Source organism: Ceratotherium simum, chromosome 1 (assembly GCF_057802395.1).
Source record: "Ceratotherium simum simum isolate JZ-2026a chromosome 1, ASM5780239v1, whole genome shotgun sequence".
Lineage (NCBI taxonomy): Eukaryota > Metazoa > Chordata > Mammalia > Perissodactyla > Rhinocerotidae > Ceratotherium > Ceratotherium simum.
Window position 1 is genome coordinate 95,902,607 of NC_141900.1, and position 15,705 is coordinate 95,918,311.

At 45.8% G+C, this 15,705-nt stretch overlaps 1 protein-coding gene across 2 annotated transcripts in view; it reads left to right on the plus strand.

Moving 5' to 3' along the window:
- Nucleotides 1–15,705, plus strand: part of TMEM178B (transmembrane protein 178B) — a 347,385-nt gene that overhangs the window by 99,546 nt on the left and 232,134 nt on the right. For both annotated transcript variants that reach the window (XM_004430688.3, XM_087431804.1), the window contains exon 2: nucleotides 12,981–13,094. In XM_004430688.3, coding sequence (XP_004430745.1) covers nucleotides 12,981–13,094 — 114 coding nt within the window. The remainder of the gene's footprint in view (nucleotides 1–12,980; nucleotides 13,095–15,705) is intronic.

The following is a 15,705-nucleotide window of genomic DNA, read 5'->3' on the forward strand; positions in this document are numbered from 1 at the left end:
TGCTGCTGGACCCAGCAGGGAAGAGTGAAAAAGTCGCTACTCATGTTTTCATGTCTGCTTTTGAATTTCATTTCAACTAGTGAGTCAGGCTAAGTTAAGACTTTAATTAACATCTCTAATCTAACCAAGCCATTTAACTTAAATAAGAAAATAGTCAATTATGTGAGTAGAGGTATCAAGAAAAACATAATTAATCTATTTGGGCTTTCTCCTTTCCTTCTGTGATCTTTAGTTTTCATTCAGTTTTTAGCCTAAGGCATACAACAGGTTGAAGAGGAAAATAATTAATCATCTGGCTTCGGTTTCTCATAGACAACCCAGCTTCCTCCAATCCTGCCCCAAACACACATACCCTTTCTCTCTCTCTCCCTCTGTCTCTGTCTCTCTCTCTCTGAATTAACTGGTGAAAAGGAAAATCAGCATTATATAACTCCCTTTTCAAATGAAAAGTGGAAAACTCAGTAATCTAGATTTCTTTTTTCTTAGCTAAAACCCAACATTCATTCAGCTATTTGGGAACATCTGAGCAGCTGTCGGAGTTCCCTCACTGCTATCTGGTTCAGCGTGTAGGGAATGACTGGCCTTGGCGTTACAGAGATGCACACCTGAGTGTGGCAGACCCACTGTCAAAGAAGCTAGCCCAAGTGTTTGTCCACGATCTGAACCCCACATCTGAGCAGCAGTGACAGAGAGTGGTAGGGCCATCTTTGCCCTGGCATCTGCAATTCTGGTGACTCATGAATGGTCATTTTATTTTTCTTTGAAGGAGCAGGAATGAAGAATTTCTGACTCTGTTTATCTTCTCGCTGTCCCTCCCCATTAGGACAACTGCCTCATGCTGGATCCTCACTTTAAAGAAAATGGATGTTTTGCTCTGGCCTGAGAGCTGGGGATTCTTATCAAAAGTGACATTAAAAAAGTGCCAGACTGGCCTCCTCCCTCTTTCCTGCCCATCCTTCATCACTTCTGCCTGTCTCCATCACTGTCTCCCCATCTCGAGATCTGTCTCCACTTCCTGGGTCCCCAGAGAGAAAGCATGAGCTCATTGTTTTCCAGTGAAAAACCAGATTTGGTCTCCTTCTCGCCTCCTTTGTCTGTCAGAGCCTGGAGATTGATGATCCTTCCACCAGCTGAAAATGTGCCTGGAGGAGCTGCAGACTTGTGCACGGGGTGTCTGTGCACTGGGGTGGGAGGGGGCCATGGTGAGGGCAGTGGCAGCTCGGAGCTCTGAACTTTCCAGAAGGTCATTAGGGATGTGATGGGAATAAGGGAACTGGTTATTTACAACACCCCAAATGGTAATTTAAAGCCATTCTTCACCGTCTCATTCTCTCCCAAGCAGTCTGTTTCAAGCTGGAAAATACACGAGCAAACTGGGAAAAAAGGCAGCCAAAACCTTACAGGGAAGATGGGCGGTGTGGGGCAAGCATGCCGACACCTCGTTCTTTATTTCCTTTCGTGAGGAATTACTGTGTAATGACATTTAAAAATGTCTTATTTAAAACATGCTAAAAGACTCAGAAAGGGAGAAAGACATTCAGAATCCAGGAATGAGGAAATTGGGATAAAAAGGTTGTAGATCCTACAAAAGACGAGGTGACCTTTAGCACAGAAGATTGTTAGATGCTATGATGTTGAGTCAAGGAAGAGTCACTTGATAAAACTAATGATAAGAACCTGGTGAGCGAATGGAGTGAGAGCTAGAGAAATGGGAACCGTGCTCTGTGGGGTGATTGGGGAACATGGACATTGGTTGTAAAGTGAGAGATGCATGGTGGTTACCCAGCAGTGAGGTCTCATGCCTATTTCTTTTTTTTTTTTTTTTTTTTTTAGTGAGGAAGATTAGCTCTGAGCTAACATCCGATGCCAATCCTCCTCTTTTTGCTGAGGAAGATTGGCCCTGGGCTAACATCCATGCCCATCTTCCTCTACTTTATATGGGATGCCACCACAGCATGGCTTGACAAGCAGTGCATCGGTGCACGCCCGGAATCTGAACCTACGAACCCCGGGCCTCTGCAGCAGAGCGCGCGCACTTAACCACTTGCGCCCCCGGACTGGCCCCTCTATTTCTTAATTGGAGTGTTGACCACTAGATGATGTTGAAGGACAGGGAGGAGCATGGGAGGTGGTTTCTCCAGGGGAGCCATCCTGCTTGTGAAGGGAAACTGGACGGTCAGAGGGAGCTGTGTGGTCCAGAGTGCTGTGAGCCTGGAGGTAGGTGAGCGGTGTCCAGATTTTCAGTAAAGGAAGCTATCGGGATTCCGTGAGCACAGACGAGCAGCCCAGTTAGGGGAGCTCTGGAAAACTGTCCAAAGGGCTTATTAAACAGATGGTGGGTGAACACTCAGCAAGGAAGCTTTGATGCCGAGAGACCGAACAAGCCATGCCAACCTGACCTCATTCCCTTTTTGGATACAGTTCTCAGACAGGTTGATGGTGAACGATGTTGGCAAGGTCTCTCATGGTATCCACGTGGACAAGATGGGGAAGTGGGCCTCGGGGAGGCAGATTATGGAGGTAAATTCATGGCGAGCTGAACAGTCCTGCCCAAAGAGCTCTCTCTTAATGGTTTGATTTTTGGTGACAAGGAAGCATGTGTGTGTGTGTGTGTGTGTGTGTGTGTGTGTGTGTGTGTGTGGAGAGTTCTCCCTTCAACGCTGCCCTGTTGAGGGATTTAGTGATGGCTTGGATGCGGAGGGGGACGGCCTGCTGATGAAGTGTATGGGACAGATTGCTAATTTGTGGAATGACAGGATCACGATCCAAAAATTTCTTCAGGGCCTGGAACAAATAGGAGAATCCTGCAGGAGGTAACAAACCAAAATACAGAAAACAATCAAAAAATGAGAAAAGACAGCTGTCTAAACACGTGGTGGCTTAATAGCTTCACTGGAGGAAAGCACTTGGGCGTTGTCCCCTGTGTGACCAGCCCTGTGACATGGCTGCCCAGAAAGCTCACAGGGAGCCAGGCTGCACTGATGGAATTATGGCTCCCAGACCGGGGTGACTCCTGGTTCTGTGATTTTGCACAGGCCTGACTGTATGAGGGAACCATTGTGGTCAGTGTCACACTGGGAGAGATTTTGACGCGTGGGCTGCAGCTTGAGGGTGACCGGTGTGGTGCTGGGTTTGGTGACCGTGTGGGTATGGAACCTGGAGGTGCTCAGCTGGAAGAAAAGGAGACTTGCGGTTGGGGAGGGCTATGAGTGCTGTCTTTAAATATGTATGGGCTGTTATATGGGAGCAGGATGTGGGTCCCAGAGACATAACTGATAAATGATGCGAGCATTTACTGAATGCTTACTATGGAGCAGGTGTTACGTGGGTTATCCCATTTATTCCTCATCAATCTTATGAGATGAGTGCTATTATTATCTGCCTTTTGCAGATGAAGAAATGAGGCTCTGAGAGTTGAGTGACTCGCCCAAGGGCTTGTGCTGGTAAAGGCTTGTCCTGGGAGTGAGGACTGGGCTGTGGCCGAGATGGGGGGTAGTAGACACTCTAAGCTCTCCTTCAATGCGACCAGAAGCTCTCTTCTCTCTAGCTGTTAGGGGAGCTATGGAAGCAAACATTTTGTCTTACTCTGATAAGAGCAGCAAAGTCTGTAGATGCTGGAAATCCCTGCAAATGGAGGAGTTTTGCTTTCTTTCCGATAGAAAACCTTGGAGGGTCTCTGTCTTTCTGAAGAGCCTGATTTTTCCAGATTTTTCTTCACATATGCTGTGCTTGGGAGTCTGTTAGGTGGGTTTGCATCCTGCCTGTGCCATGTAATCGCTGTGCTTTCTTGGGTAGGGTACCTCCCTAAGCCTCTGCGTCCTCATCTGTGAAATGGGGTTAATAACAGGACCTAACTTTTAGGATTAAATGAGATAGTGGGTAATAAAGTACTTTGTACAGTACCTAGCACATAGAACACCTTCATTAAACATAAAGTATTGTTCAAATGAAGAGCGATACTCAAAGCACCGTTTTGGCCATCGGGATAGCAAAGGTGAAAACCACAAGCTCCCCTGTCTCAAAGCTTTTACTACAGAGAGAAATACATGATTAATATACAAATAACTGTGTTACAATAGTAGCCAGCAGAAGGTGTTTGGGGATGGAGTGAGGGGTCAGAAATGTGTTGGGGGATGGGTAGGGGACTGGCATTCAGGGGCAAGGTTTTTTGAGAATAAAATTCCCTGTGTGTAAATCAAGAGGGCCCTCTGAACACTGCTCATAACAAACATTTATGTAACATAGAATGGAAAAGAATTAAATATTTAGGATTCTGTCTATGCAGTGCATACAAAACAACATTAAAAGGCCACGTGGATACCACAAGTACAAAAGATAAAGCACACCAAATGGAATGCATTAAAAATAAAAATGTAGGTAACACTTTTCCTCGGTATGAAAAAAATAAAACATTCTTTCTGGCTGGGCCTGCAGCAGCTATAAGCCTTGCAAATCCTTCAGCTCAGAACATCTGGGAGGGGCAGAAGGCGCTAAGAGGAGACATGGGGGAAGTGGGGTGGGGAGATTTCTTGAAATAAGCTTTTGTGAAGCGTTAAGTAGGGAGAGCTCTTGTGGACGTTGCTGGTGGGTTGAGTTTGCGGAGGCATGCCCTCCCCATCCTTTCCTGCCCCACTAGGGGACAGGGCTGGGGGGCTTGGGAACCCCCAGCCGGGTCTGCCCTCCTTGAACCCCTGGAACATTCCTGGTTTGCTTACTTCCCCTTTCATCAAGGACATGGATTTGCTTCTAATCTCAAACATTTCACCCCCTAAACTCCCGTTGTCCTCAACCCCCACTCTTGTGGCCTGTGGCTAATTTATTGATCATGCTAATAAATCTGATAAAGCCTTTCCTAATTTGCTAGAGGAAAATCTCTCTACTCCTCTCCCTGCTAACATGTAATTTTAACTTTTTTTTTGAGAAAATGCCCTTTAAAGAGGAGGGGAAGTCCAAGACTTAAGCTTTAACTGGTTTCATCCTTTTTTTAAAACTTTGTTTTCAATATTTTTTGATGTGTTCTTTTTACTTTCTGTTTAATCTTTTGATTTATTAAGCACAGTGCACAGGCCTCGGGCTAGAAAGATGACCAAGAACTGTCAGCCCGTGGGCGGGACAGACGTCAAAGTGAGGTCGTGAGGGCTACCGCTGCGGCCGGCTGAGGCCAGGCCAGGTCAGTGGGACAGACCCCAGGGTTCTGGTCTCTCGCTGTTGGCACCATGGAAAGAGGAGCAGCAGACAAGACATGGGTGACATCCCCTCCTCCCTCTCTTCAAGGGATGTGTCGAGTTCCTTCCACATATAAGGCATGTGACTGCAAAGTACTCCTGGTTCCCTGGGAATCTTCAGCCAGCAGTGAATCATTACAGCTGTGGTGTCTGAGACCGCTGCACTCACTGACAGACACGGGACCTGGGCTGAGAGAGGCCAGAATTTGCATCCTGCCTTTTTTCCTTGCTGGCTGAGTGGCTCTGGAGAGGGACTTCATCTGTCTGAACTCTCTCCTTCTTCAGTCAAACAGGGATATTAGTATAATATTTACCTCATAGGTTGTTGTGAGGATATGGGGTAAAAATATGATGTTTTTTAAAGAAGGAGCTCTGGGATGAAGGAAGCACATGGACTCTCAAGAGGGGTCCAGTTGTCCATCCCTGCGTCTCTAGGATGCTCGAATGTCCAGAGAAGAGAAGAACACGGAGAAGGTGGGGAAGCTGAGACGAGTCGGCCTCAGCCCTGTGTGCCCGTGTGACCTTCAAAGTCCCCTCAGGATTCAGTTGGACTAATCCCTTTTACGTATTACCATCCACACTGTTTGCAAATGTAGAAACCATGTTCACTACTCTACCCTAGGTTGTCCTTCTTAGTTTGGGTCCCCTACAAAGGGGAGCTGGAGATGGGCTTGGGGGGAGTTCCCAGGAAGTATTGAGTCTCCTGCACTCCTATAGGCTGCCCTGGGGGGGCTAAGTGGACTTCCCAGGGGAGGAGACTTGCTGGGTGCTTCTCTGGGAGCTGTTAGCCTGCCCGGGAGCACCCACTACAGCCGCAGCTGGAGTCAGAGGTGGGTTGAGGGCACCGAGAGCCACTGCTCTGGTTCTGTCTACAAACATCCCACTTATTTCAAAGCATTGTGCAAACACAGCTCCCGGATGGGTGTTCGACCCTGGTGTTGCTTTGCTGGTAGCTCTCAGACATGGCTTCCAAGAAGAGACCAGCAAATACTTGGAGCCAGCTACTTCATTTATCTCGTAGATGTAGCTCTCTCTTCCTCATTCATCCAAATATATGTTGAGGGCTTGCTGTGCCAACTGCTTGCCTGGCCCTGGGGGTAGAAATGTAAACAAGAGACATGGTTCCTGATTTTGATGAACTCGTAGTCTAGTGGTAGAAACTGCTCTTTGAATAAAAAAGGATTTTGAGTCAAAGGAATCCGGGAACATCTGTGTGCCATACCTGTCCCTTTTAGGGGGAGTCATTATGTATATTAAAAACTCTTAAAGTCCTGCAATAAGTAAACCATTTAAATGTTGTTTAACCCAACTTTTCCTAAATATGTTTGACCATCGCACAGCCAGCCCACCTCATCCCACGTTTTTTTCCAGTTTCATTGAGCTGTAATTGACATAACATTACAACGTGTTGATTTGATATATGTAAGTTTGCTAAATGATTGCCACAGTAAATTTAGTTGACATCCATCACCTCACATAGTTGCAAATTTTTGTTTTCTTATGATGAGAACTTTTAGGATCTACTCTCTTAGCAACTTGCAAATATACAATGCAGTATTGTTAACTATAGTCACAATGTTGTACATTACATCCCCAGAGGTTATTTATCTTATAACTGGGAGTTTGTACTTTTTAACCACCTTCATCTATTTCCCCCACCTCCCCATCCCCCACCTCTGGCAACCACCAATCTGTTCTCTGAATCTATGAGTTTGGTTTTAAAAGATTCCACATATAAGTGAGATTATATGGTATTTGTTTTTGTCTGTCTGACTTATTTCACTTACCATAATGCCATCAAGGTCCATCCATGTTGTTTCAAATGGCAAGATCTCCTTCTTTTTTATGGTTGAATAGTATTCCAGAGTGTGTGTGTGTGTGTGTGTGTGTGTGTGTGTGTGTGTATCACATATTCTTTATCCATTCACCTATCAGTGGACGCTAGGGTTATTTCCATATCTTGGCTATTGTGAATAATGCTACAATGAACATGGGGGTGCAGCCACCTCGTCAAGATCCTGATTTCATTTCCTTTGGATATATACCCAGAAGTGGGATAGCTGGATCAGATGGAAGTTCTATTTTTAAGTTTTTGAGGAACCTCCATACTGTTTTCCGTAGCGGCTGCACCAATCACTCTAATTTTAAAGTGAGGGGTGGGAGGAGTTCCCATGTTCTGATTCTCCCTCAGGTCCACCCTGGTCAGCACTGGGAACAGTTGGAAAGTTGTGGGTTTGCCTTTGGAACACACCCTCACTCATGAGCTACTGTGGATCCTTCATGCCCTTCTCAGCTTCTCTTCTCTAGGGGCCCTCTGCTGCTTAGGGTTGCTCTGGCCTGGAGGAAGGAGATTTTGGAATCTCATTCACACCTAGGCATTAGTGACTCAGTGCTACCCCTTCAGACTTATTTAAAAAAGCTTTAAAAATGGATGTCTAAGAGAACAATATCTGACTCAAAGGAATGACTCTCTAACGGAAGAATTTAAAGTACTGTGGCACCTGTTTAGGGAAGATAAGTTTAGATGGAATAGCGTTGGGTCCCAGGGCTGCCTCTAAAATCACTCTGCCTAAGAAGTTTCCTGCTTAATATATATATCTCTAGAGTAATACCCCTTCCACTAGTACTTAGGATAACTTGAGAGTAATAAACTGCTTCTGCTAGTACTTAGGAAACCATGTCTGGCTGATAGCAGATGCACGTGAGAGGAAAATTGCCTGCTGGTGGTATCGTAAAGTGTGATCAGAATGCAGAATTTAGTGTTTGTGCGCCATCTCTGCCACTCACCTCCCCAGCCTCTGTATGTATGTCCAGTGTACATCAGAGCTCTTGTTCTCCCAGCCTCCTAGGGTTAGTGTATGTGAGAACTGATACTCTATGGACATATGTCTCTAACATTGGTTGCTAATGCCATTCCTGATTTCCTGTGATCTTGCCCCCTTAGAATCAGCAGTCTTTGGGCAGCAATTGATAATAAGAACTAATATTTATTGAGCACCTACTGTGTGCAGGGACCACACTTAGTACTTGATGTGAGTTATCATGCTTATGCCTTGGACCTTAAAGGATTTGAAATGGAGAAAAAGGATGGGAATGGTCTCGCCCTCTTCCTTGTTCCTGGGTTTCCCTTTGCCACTGAAGACTTTGAGAAGTGGAGGTGGAAGGGAGGAGAGATGGGCTAGCATTGGATAACAGAAAGCTGGAGTGATGAGTTTAGAAGGTGAGAGGGCGGGGGGGGATGTGAGAGGAAGAAGGGGAGCGAGCTGGATGCCTCTGTTTGCCCCCCCGATCCAGTCTCTGCCTTGCACCTGCTCTGTGCTCCTGCGGGCTGGCCTGCCATTTGGCTTCCAGTGGGTTCCATTACTTGGGGGAACTGGCAGGAGATTGAAAGTGGGAGGAGTGAGAGGTTGGGTGCTTATTCCCTGCCACCTCACCACAGGTTGGCTGTGACCCTCTGCAAAAGCTGTATCACTTCTCCAGACGGCCACCCTCTCCAGGTTCTGGTGACGGCTCCCTCCTCTGCCTCTCTGGGTTATGCCAACTCCGTCTTGCCAGCCCCAGGTCCCTGCACCATCTTTGCTGGTCCCTTTACACCCTGTGCTCAGCTTTGTGAATTGTCCCTTTTGGGAACTCTCCTCAATTACCTGTTTAAATATCCTCTCTGTCTGGGACCCTGATACGCAGATAGAAGAGTCACCAACTCAGAAGGCAGAGCGTGGCTGAGGGTGTAAAGTGTCCCACGGGGCCACAGGAGGGGGCCATGTCTGCTGCCTCACCACCTAGTCACCCCTGCCTTCAGCTGAGGCTTCCTGAGGGGGAAGCTCACCTCTCTGGGCTGGAATGCAGGAGTTGGGAAAGATGGGTTTGATCTTCTTTCCTGGTAAGGCCATGGGCTTCTCCATTGCCTTCCAGGTAGCCCCTCTGCACCGTTTGTTGTGGGAAAACCTGTTTGGATTGGGAAGCCCACATTCTGGGTGCACGAGTTTGGTGCCCAGATGGTACCTGTATTTACAAAAGCCCAGCACACTGACAGGACCTGCAGACACATGGATAAATATTTTGCCTTTCTTCTTAGGCAGTATTTGAGTCTTTCAAATTTAATTGCTGTCAAAGGCAGGGTGCCTTACAACCCCAAGGCAAAGCAAATAGTGAGGGCCTCCAGCGGGGCTGCTCCGAAGGCTCCAGCCAGCTCCCTGACCGGCCACATTTCAGTCGGTCAGCTTCTTGCTCTCACTGAGTGTCAAGTGGCCTCTTCCCTCAATGGCCAGGTGGGCTGGAGGTGAGGGAGGCTATGGGAGCTGGATGCACCCTGCCTGGAACCTGTGGCCACTTGTTGAGTTTATTTTGAGGCTGAGAGAACCTGATCTTAGCTAAGAAATCGGGTAGTTTTCTCAGAGGCAAGTGACAGGCACCAATCTAGTCATTACCAGTGGGATCCTGGCTTGTGTCCCCAAAGCTGGGTCCAGGGAGTGTTTTGTATGATCTTGAAATTACTGAGTATGGGGCAGCTGCTAGTTCATATGACATCTTTGTGCGAATTAGACAAAGGCAGCCCCTCTGACAGAAGCACCCCCCACACCCCGGCAGGGCGCAGGGCTTGGCAAGCAGAGCAGCCGCTGGACTTCAGCACCCAGGGGTCCCCAGGAGATGCTCTTGTGCAGGGCACACCTGCTCAGTTGTACATGTCTGAGGTCATTGCTGATGGTATTCTGGTTTCAACCCTCTATCCTTTGTATCTTCCTCTCCTCTTTCTTTTTGTCCTCTTTTATCCCCCCAAGCCACTGATCTATTCGTCCCTTGGATTACATTTACAAAGTGCAGTGAGAGGCTGATTGATAAGCCTCTCCTTACATCATCCAGACAGGGCAGAAATACTTACTGTAGACTCAGAGTTCCGCAGTCACCTCCTTTTATTCATTACATTCTGAGTTGCCTCAATTATTTTAATCCCTTGCATATAATGGAAGCAGTTGAATTCCTTGTCCACTGTGGTTTTACAAAGGGCACCTCATATTATTCATTCCCTTTTTCAAAGCACATGTTATTGGTGCTCACCCTGTGCTGGGGGCCAGGGAGATAAAGATGAATGGATAAGACAAGTCCCTGCCCTTGAGAGACTCATAATCGAGTGGGGGAGTGAGGCCTGTAAACAGATAAATCACAGCCCATTGGTGTGCTTGCTGCACTAGGACAGGAGAGCAGGGAGAGGAGGAGGGGCCGATTGAATGCCTACTGCTGGGTGCCGTGGATGCACGGAAGGCTTTGCTGAGGAGCTGCCATTTGGGATGAGGAGGTGTGTACAAGGTAAAGAAAGTCAGAGAAGAGAGTAGGTGCAGAGTCATGAACGGATATGGCAGATTCAGGGCAAGGTGGGAAGAACTACCTGGCTAATGCCTAGGGTGTGTGACGGTTGGGGCCAAAGGGGAGGTGGAGTGGGGGTGGGGACTTTCTGCCTGAGTAGTGTGGGGTTTATCCTGTGTGTAAAAGTCTGGAATACACTCCGAGCAGCAGTGTGGAGAGTGGCCTGGTGGAGGGAGACTCTGGTCAGACAATTCTGGGTTTCAATCCTTCCAGTAGCACTGCTACTTCCTTGGGCAAGTCACTTAATCTTCTTGAGCCTCCATTTTCTCATTTGTAAAATAGGGATGATGATCACAATAACACCTACTTATTTGGGTTGCGTAAAGGATTAAGTAAGACAATATCCATAACAGAGTTTCCTGCTGTTGGGGCAAATGCAGAGCATGAATGGGTTACAAGTGTGTTGGAAAAGTTGGTTCCTTCAGCCTTCAGGGAGGCTGGACAGGGCCTGGGCAGCCGTATCTGTTTATCCTGGGTGCCTTACCCACATCTTTTCTATGTGCTCCATGACGTGAGTGAAGTTGGAAACCGCTAGTCTCCAAGGCAAGTCTCTCCTACCTAGTAAGTCCTCAGTGCATGTGACTGTTTGTTGAGATTGGTCATTGTATTTGTACAACTTCTAGAGAGGGAGTGAGGACAGAGATGAGATTCTGGATTCCAGGAACATTTCTGATGTAGAACTGGCAGAATTCGGTGACCAGTGGATGTCAGGATGAAGGGACACCACTAGAGAGGGGAACACTTTGAGGATGACCATGGGATTTATGATGTTGTAGACTGGATGGGAAGTCATGCTATTAAAGGAAATTGTTATGGAAGTTAGAGCATGTGGGTTTGAGGTATGAGTGTGAGTTGAGGAAGTGGAGACTGTCCGGTAGACTATTTTTTCAAGAGGTATAGCGAGTTAGGGAAGAAGGAAGACAGGGTGGGGATGTGGTTGGGGGACTGCTGGGAGCATTGAGAGACATCAGAACGTTGGTGGGCTAAGGGGACAGAGGCAGAAGAGTTGAAAAATTAAAGATAAAAGGAAAGAGTGCATAAACCTCTCCCCAAACTTTGCCTCTTTGGACAACGTCTGTCCCCTTGGAGGAATGTCTGCCAATAATTGTCAGTTGGGCAGTTGTCCAGATATAATTTATAATAAGGCATCCGTTTCACGAGAGGCACTGTCTAAATTACTACAGTCCACCAATTGCCAGGTTCCCTGCTGACAGTGAGCCAGGGGGGTCAAACAATTCAATCAGGTGCCACCACTTGTAAATTGAAAATCAGTGGGGTGCAAAATGGATTACCGTCAAAACCCATTCAGGTGCAAAACCAAATTTTAAAACCCCTAACCTTTAAAAATCACTCCTTTCCTGATTGTTTACAATGCTCTGACACTGATTTTTAATATCCCCCAGATAAGCAAGCATCAATAGAAATGCCTGCAGGAGACCAAAAGTAACAAGGGAAGAACTCCTCCTCATGCCTCCCTTTTGGAATTGGCAAACATGGTGGATTTATGAATTAATACATTGGTAGTTCTGTTAGATTCTTGAAGGCAGCAGTTCTCAAACTTAAGTGTTTAACAGAATCGCCTGGAGGGCTTATTAAAATTCAGATTGTAGGTTCTACTTCTGATTCAGTAGGTCTGGGGTTGGGCCTGAGAAATCGCATTTCTAGCAAGTTCCCGGAGGATGCTGATGCTGTGGTCCCAGGACCACACTTGGAGAACCTTTGCTCTAAGATATAGGAATATTTTGATCATTTGACTAGCAAAGCATGCATTGATTAATAACAACTTATCAGTAAAGGTCCTATTAGACCAGATGTTGAGTGTGTTAAGGGGCCTCACTTTGGTCCAAGAAACCTGAGAAGAGTCTGGTTCAAGGAGTTACAGATTGATTTGAGTGCTTTGTGTTCAGAGGTAAGGTTGGAGGTGGAGGCTGGGATAGAGAAAAGGGAAGAGTCCTCATCTAGCTCACCATTCCACAAGACAGCGTGTGCTGCAAGCACAAATGTCATCATGAAGGCTGAAACCTGCTCTCTCTTGGTCTGTGGGTGCAAAGGGTTAATGTCTTTCCGATGCCAAACTTCCTCCCTTGGCTTGAAAGCTGATTTTCTTAAGGTTAAACAAACATGGGTATGACTTTCTTAGCAAGCTGCTATCAGCCTAAACTTGGGCTCTTCCCGCCTCTGAATGATTGCAGAGATGTATTTTTGGCAGTTTGATTTTAGTTCTTCTCCCTTGCTCTTTTGGTGTTGAAGTTACTGCCTTATATGAATTGTAGTTGTCACCAGGCCCAATAAGAAATGAGTCCCTTTCCCCTGGACAGAAAAGTGGATCCCAAGAACTGCCCCAGACATGGCTGCTGCCTCATTAATGTTTGGTTTCCTGTCTCTCTTTGCCAGGAGAAATTGAGCGATGCACGTACATCAAGTACCACTACTCCTCAGCCACCATCCCCAGGAACCTCACCTTCAACATCACGAAGACCATCCGTCAGGATGAGTGGCACGCCCTGCGTAAGTACACCTGAGTGTCTTTCTTTGGCAGTGGCCTCTGGAGGGCACGGAGGATGCCCATCAGCAGCTTGGTCTGGATAGATGGATGCACTGAGGCCTGTGGACAGTCTCAGAACATGGTGGCAATTCCTTAAAGTGTCAATGTCTGTGGGTCAGAATGGCTTCAGTTTGTTTTGGTTGCATTATAGGTTTGAGGAGTTTGCGTCTAAAATTAAAAAAAAAAATACAACTAGCAGTTAGACAATGATTAGTGATCTTACTTCACTACCCTGGTAGGCAGTAAGATTTTACCCACCTGATGGAACCAACTCCTGGGATTTAACTCCAGCTAGTCTCCAGGTTGCTTAGAGGATTATTGTGGCAACCTATTAATCCCTTGTGTCATCCTTTGTGTGAGGTGAGACCAGCTGGTTGTTGCAGGCTGCATTGCACTGGGAATTTGCATCTGGGTGGGGTCACTAAGGGGTGGGATCTTGTCCTCAACTTACAAGTTTCTGTTCCTCTAGAATGATAGGCTTTGGGATCCTGGTTCACATGCAATTGCTCAGTAAAGATTGGAATATCTATTTCCATTGGTTAGGGAATTACTTGGTCAGGGGTCCTCAGAGACTTAGATATGATGAGAGGGTGACTTAATGAGCAAACAGAGTTAGTTGGCTATTTTTACCCTTTGCCCCATGGGGTACCCCTGCTTGTCTGTGTCAGGAAAGCTTACCTTCATTGCTGGCACAGTTCTTCATGTGCACACGTTCATAATGTTAGTAGCTCTGTGCTGCCTCTGTTGGACTTGTAATTTCTTTCCTATTCCAGCTTTTTTCACATAATGTCACAAGGTTAAGATTCAGTGTACATTTATATGTGAAGGAGGGTCTTTTATTGTTTCCTAATAACAAGGATCCCATAATTGGTAAACACTGAAGAAGGCAGAAACCATCTTTCTTTTATTTCTTGTTGCCTAGTTATCTTTTGCCTGCAGGGGGCCCACCAGGTATATTCCACTTTTTGGTTTGGTTTTAATCAACCGTAGCTTGGGGTGGGGGGTGAGAGAGATAAGTACAATCAAACAAGACCAGAGCAATCACTCATTGGTTTCAGGAAAAAGATTGTGGCCAGGTGTCTGGATGATTGTTACTAAACACCACTGGCCTGAAACAATAGGGCGGGTGTCATGGATGGAAAAGCATTAACCAAACTGTTGCCCCTACAAGCTTTATCAATAGTAGAGACACTATCCAGAACACGGAGACAAGGTGCTAATGTTCAAAGAGAATTCCCATCTACTAGATATTGAGCTAATCATATTACTTATTTAATTTTAATGTGAGATTTGCTTTAGAGATGCTAGTAATCAGGGTTATTAATTTCCTTTTTTAGGTAGGTAGACATCCAAGGAGCCAAATAAATAAATACCTGACAATGACTGCTTGTTTCTCACATTGCATTGGTCTAGTGTAGTCTCCTAATAGAAGCCAGAAAGGGATGTTCAAGATAAGCCTTGTTGAATAACCACTTAAATATAACTTAAGTTATGGGGGCCATAATGGACTCTAAGAAGGAAGAAGTTATTGACATACCAGCTTCAATTCAACCAAAGTTATGGAGTTTCTCTACATACTAGGCACATAGTGGATACTGAGGCCATAGGAAGCTCTTTCAAGGAGCTCACATCTGGAGGTGGATGAGGGTTAGGGAGGAGAGAGATACATTCACAAAGCAAATAATTACAAGGCAATGCAATAATTACAATATAGTGTAATTGCTCCAAGCAATTAAGATAGTTTGTGAAAGTTTTTCAGCAAGAAGGAGAATTATTTTAGTGTAAATTGCACAGATGCATTTTGAGGGAAACCTTGTAGAACTCTTGGCTATACACACAGTAGATATCTGGAATTCAAATAGATGACCCGTTGTGGCATCACTGAAAATATGTTATGCGGCTTCAGCAAAGACAGAGAGGGGAAGCTAATGCTAGGTTTTGTGTAATCTTTTTTGAGCCTGGTGTCTCCACGGTCCTCACTCCCAAAATGTAGTGCTGTTGGGTTCTGCAGAATCTAGTGTGCAGCTTATGCTGTGAATTGGGTTGATAACAGATCTATGTTTAACTACTAAAGCCATCTCAGCGACTGATGTTTGCAAAGGTTTTGGGCACCCTGTGTTGGGTGAAGTGGAAGCTACTCTTTGGTGTGAGGGATTCATCTGCCTCTTTCACAGAGTGGCCTAATGGGCTATTAAGCAGGCAGAGAACATTTGCCATTCCTGGCGTGATGACAGCTATTTTTAGCCAGAGGGCAGGTGAGCATCTGTCACATCTGAAGTTGGTGCTAAGTGTCATTGGCAATGCTGGTATAGTGGTAAACCAGAGTAACTGTCAATTTTAATTTTCAAAGGTCAGATATTGATGACATTAGGTGGGAAGTGGGCGTGTAAGCCCCCTTTAAAATAAAGTAGAAACTATCAGAGATTAGCAAACTGCTATGATCAAGCTTTGGAAATGAAAAAAAAAATTAGACTCTGATTTCTTTACTGATTTGAGAAAACTATGCTCTTTAATACTGGAAATAGGATCAAATAAATTCATTTAATGCTAGATTGGTTATTGTTTTATAAATGA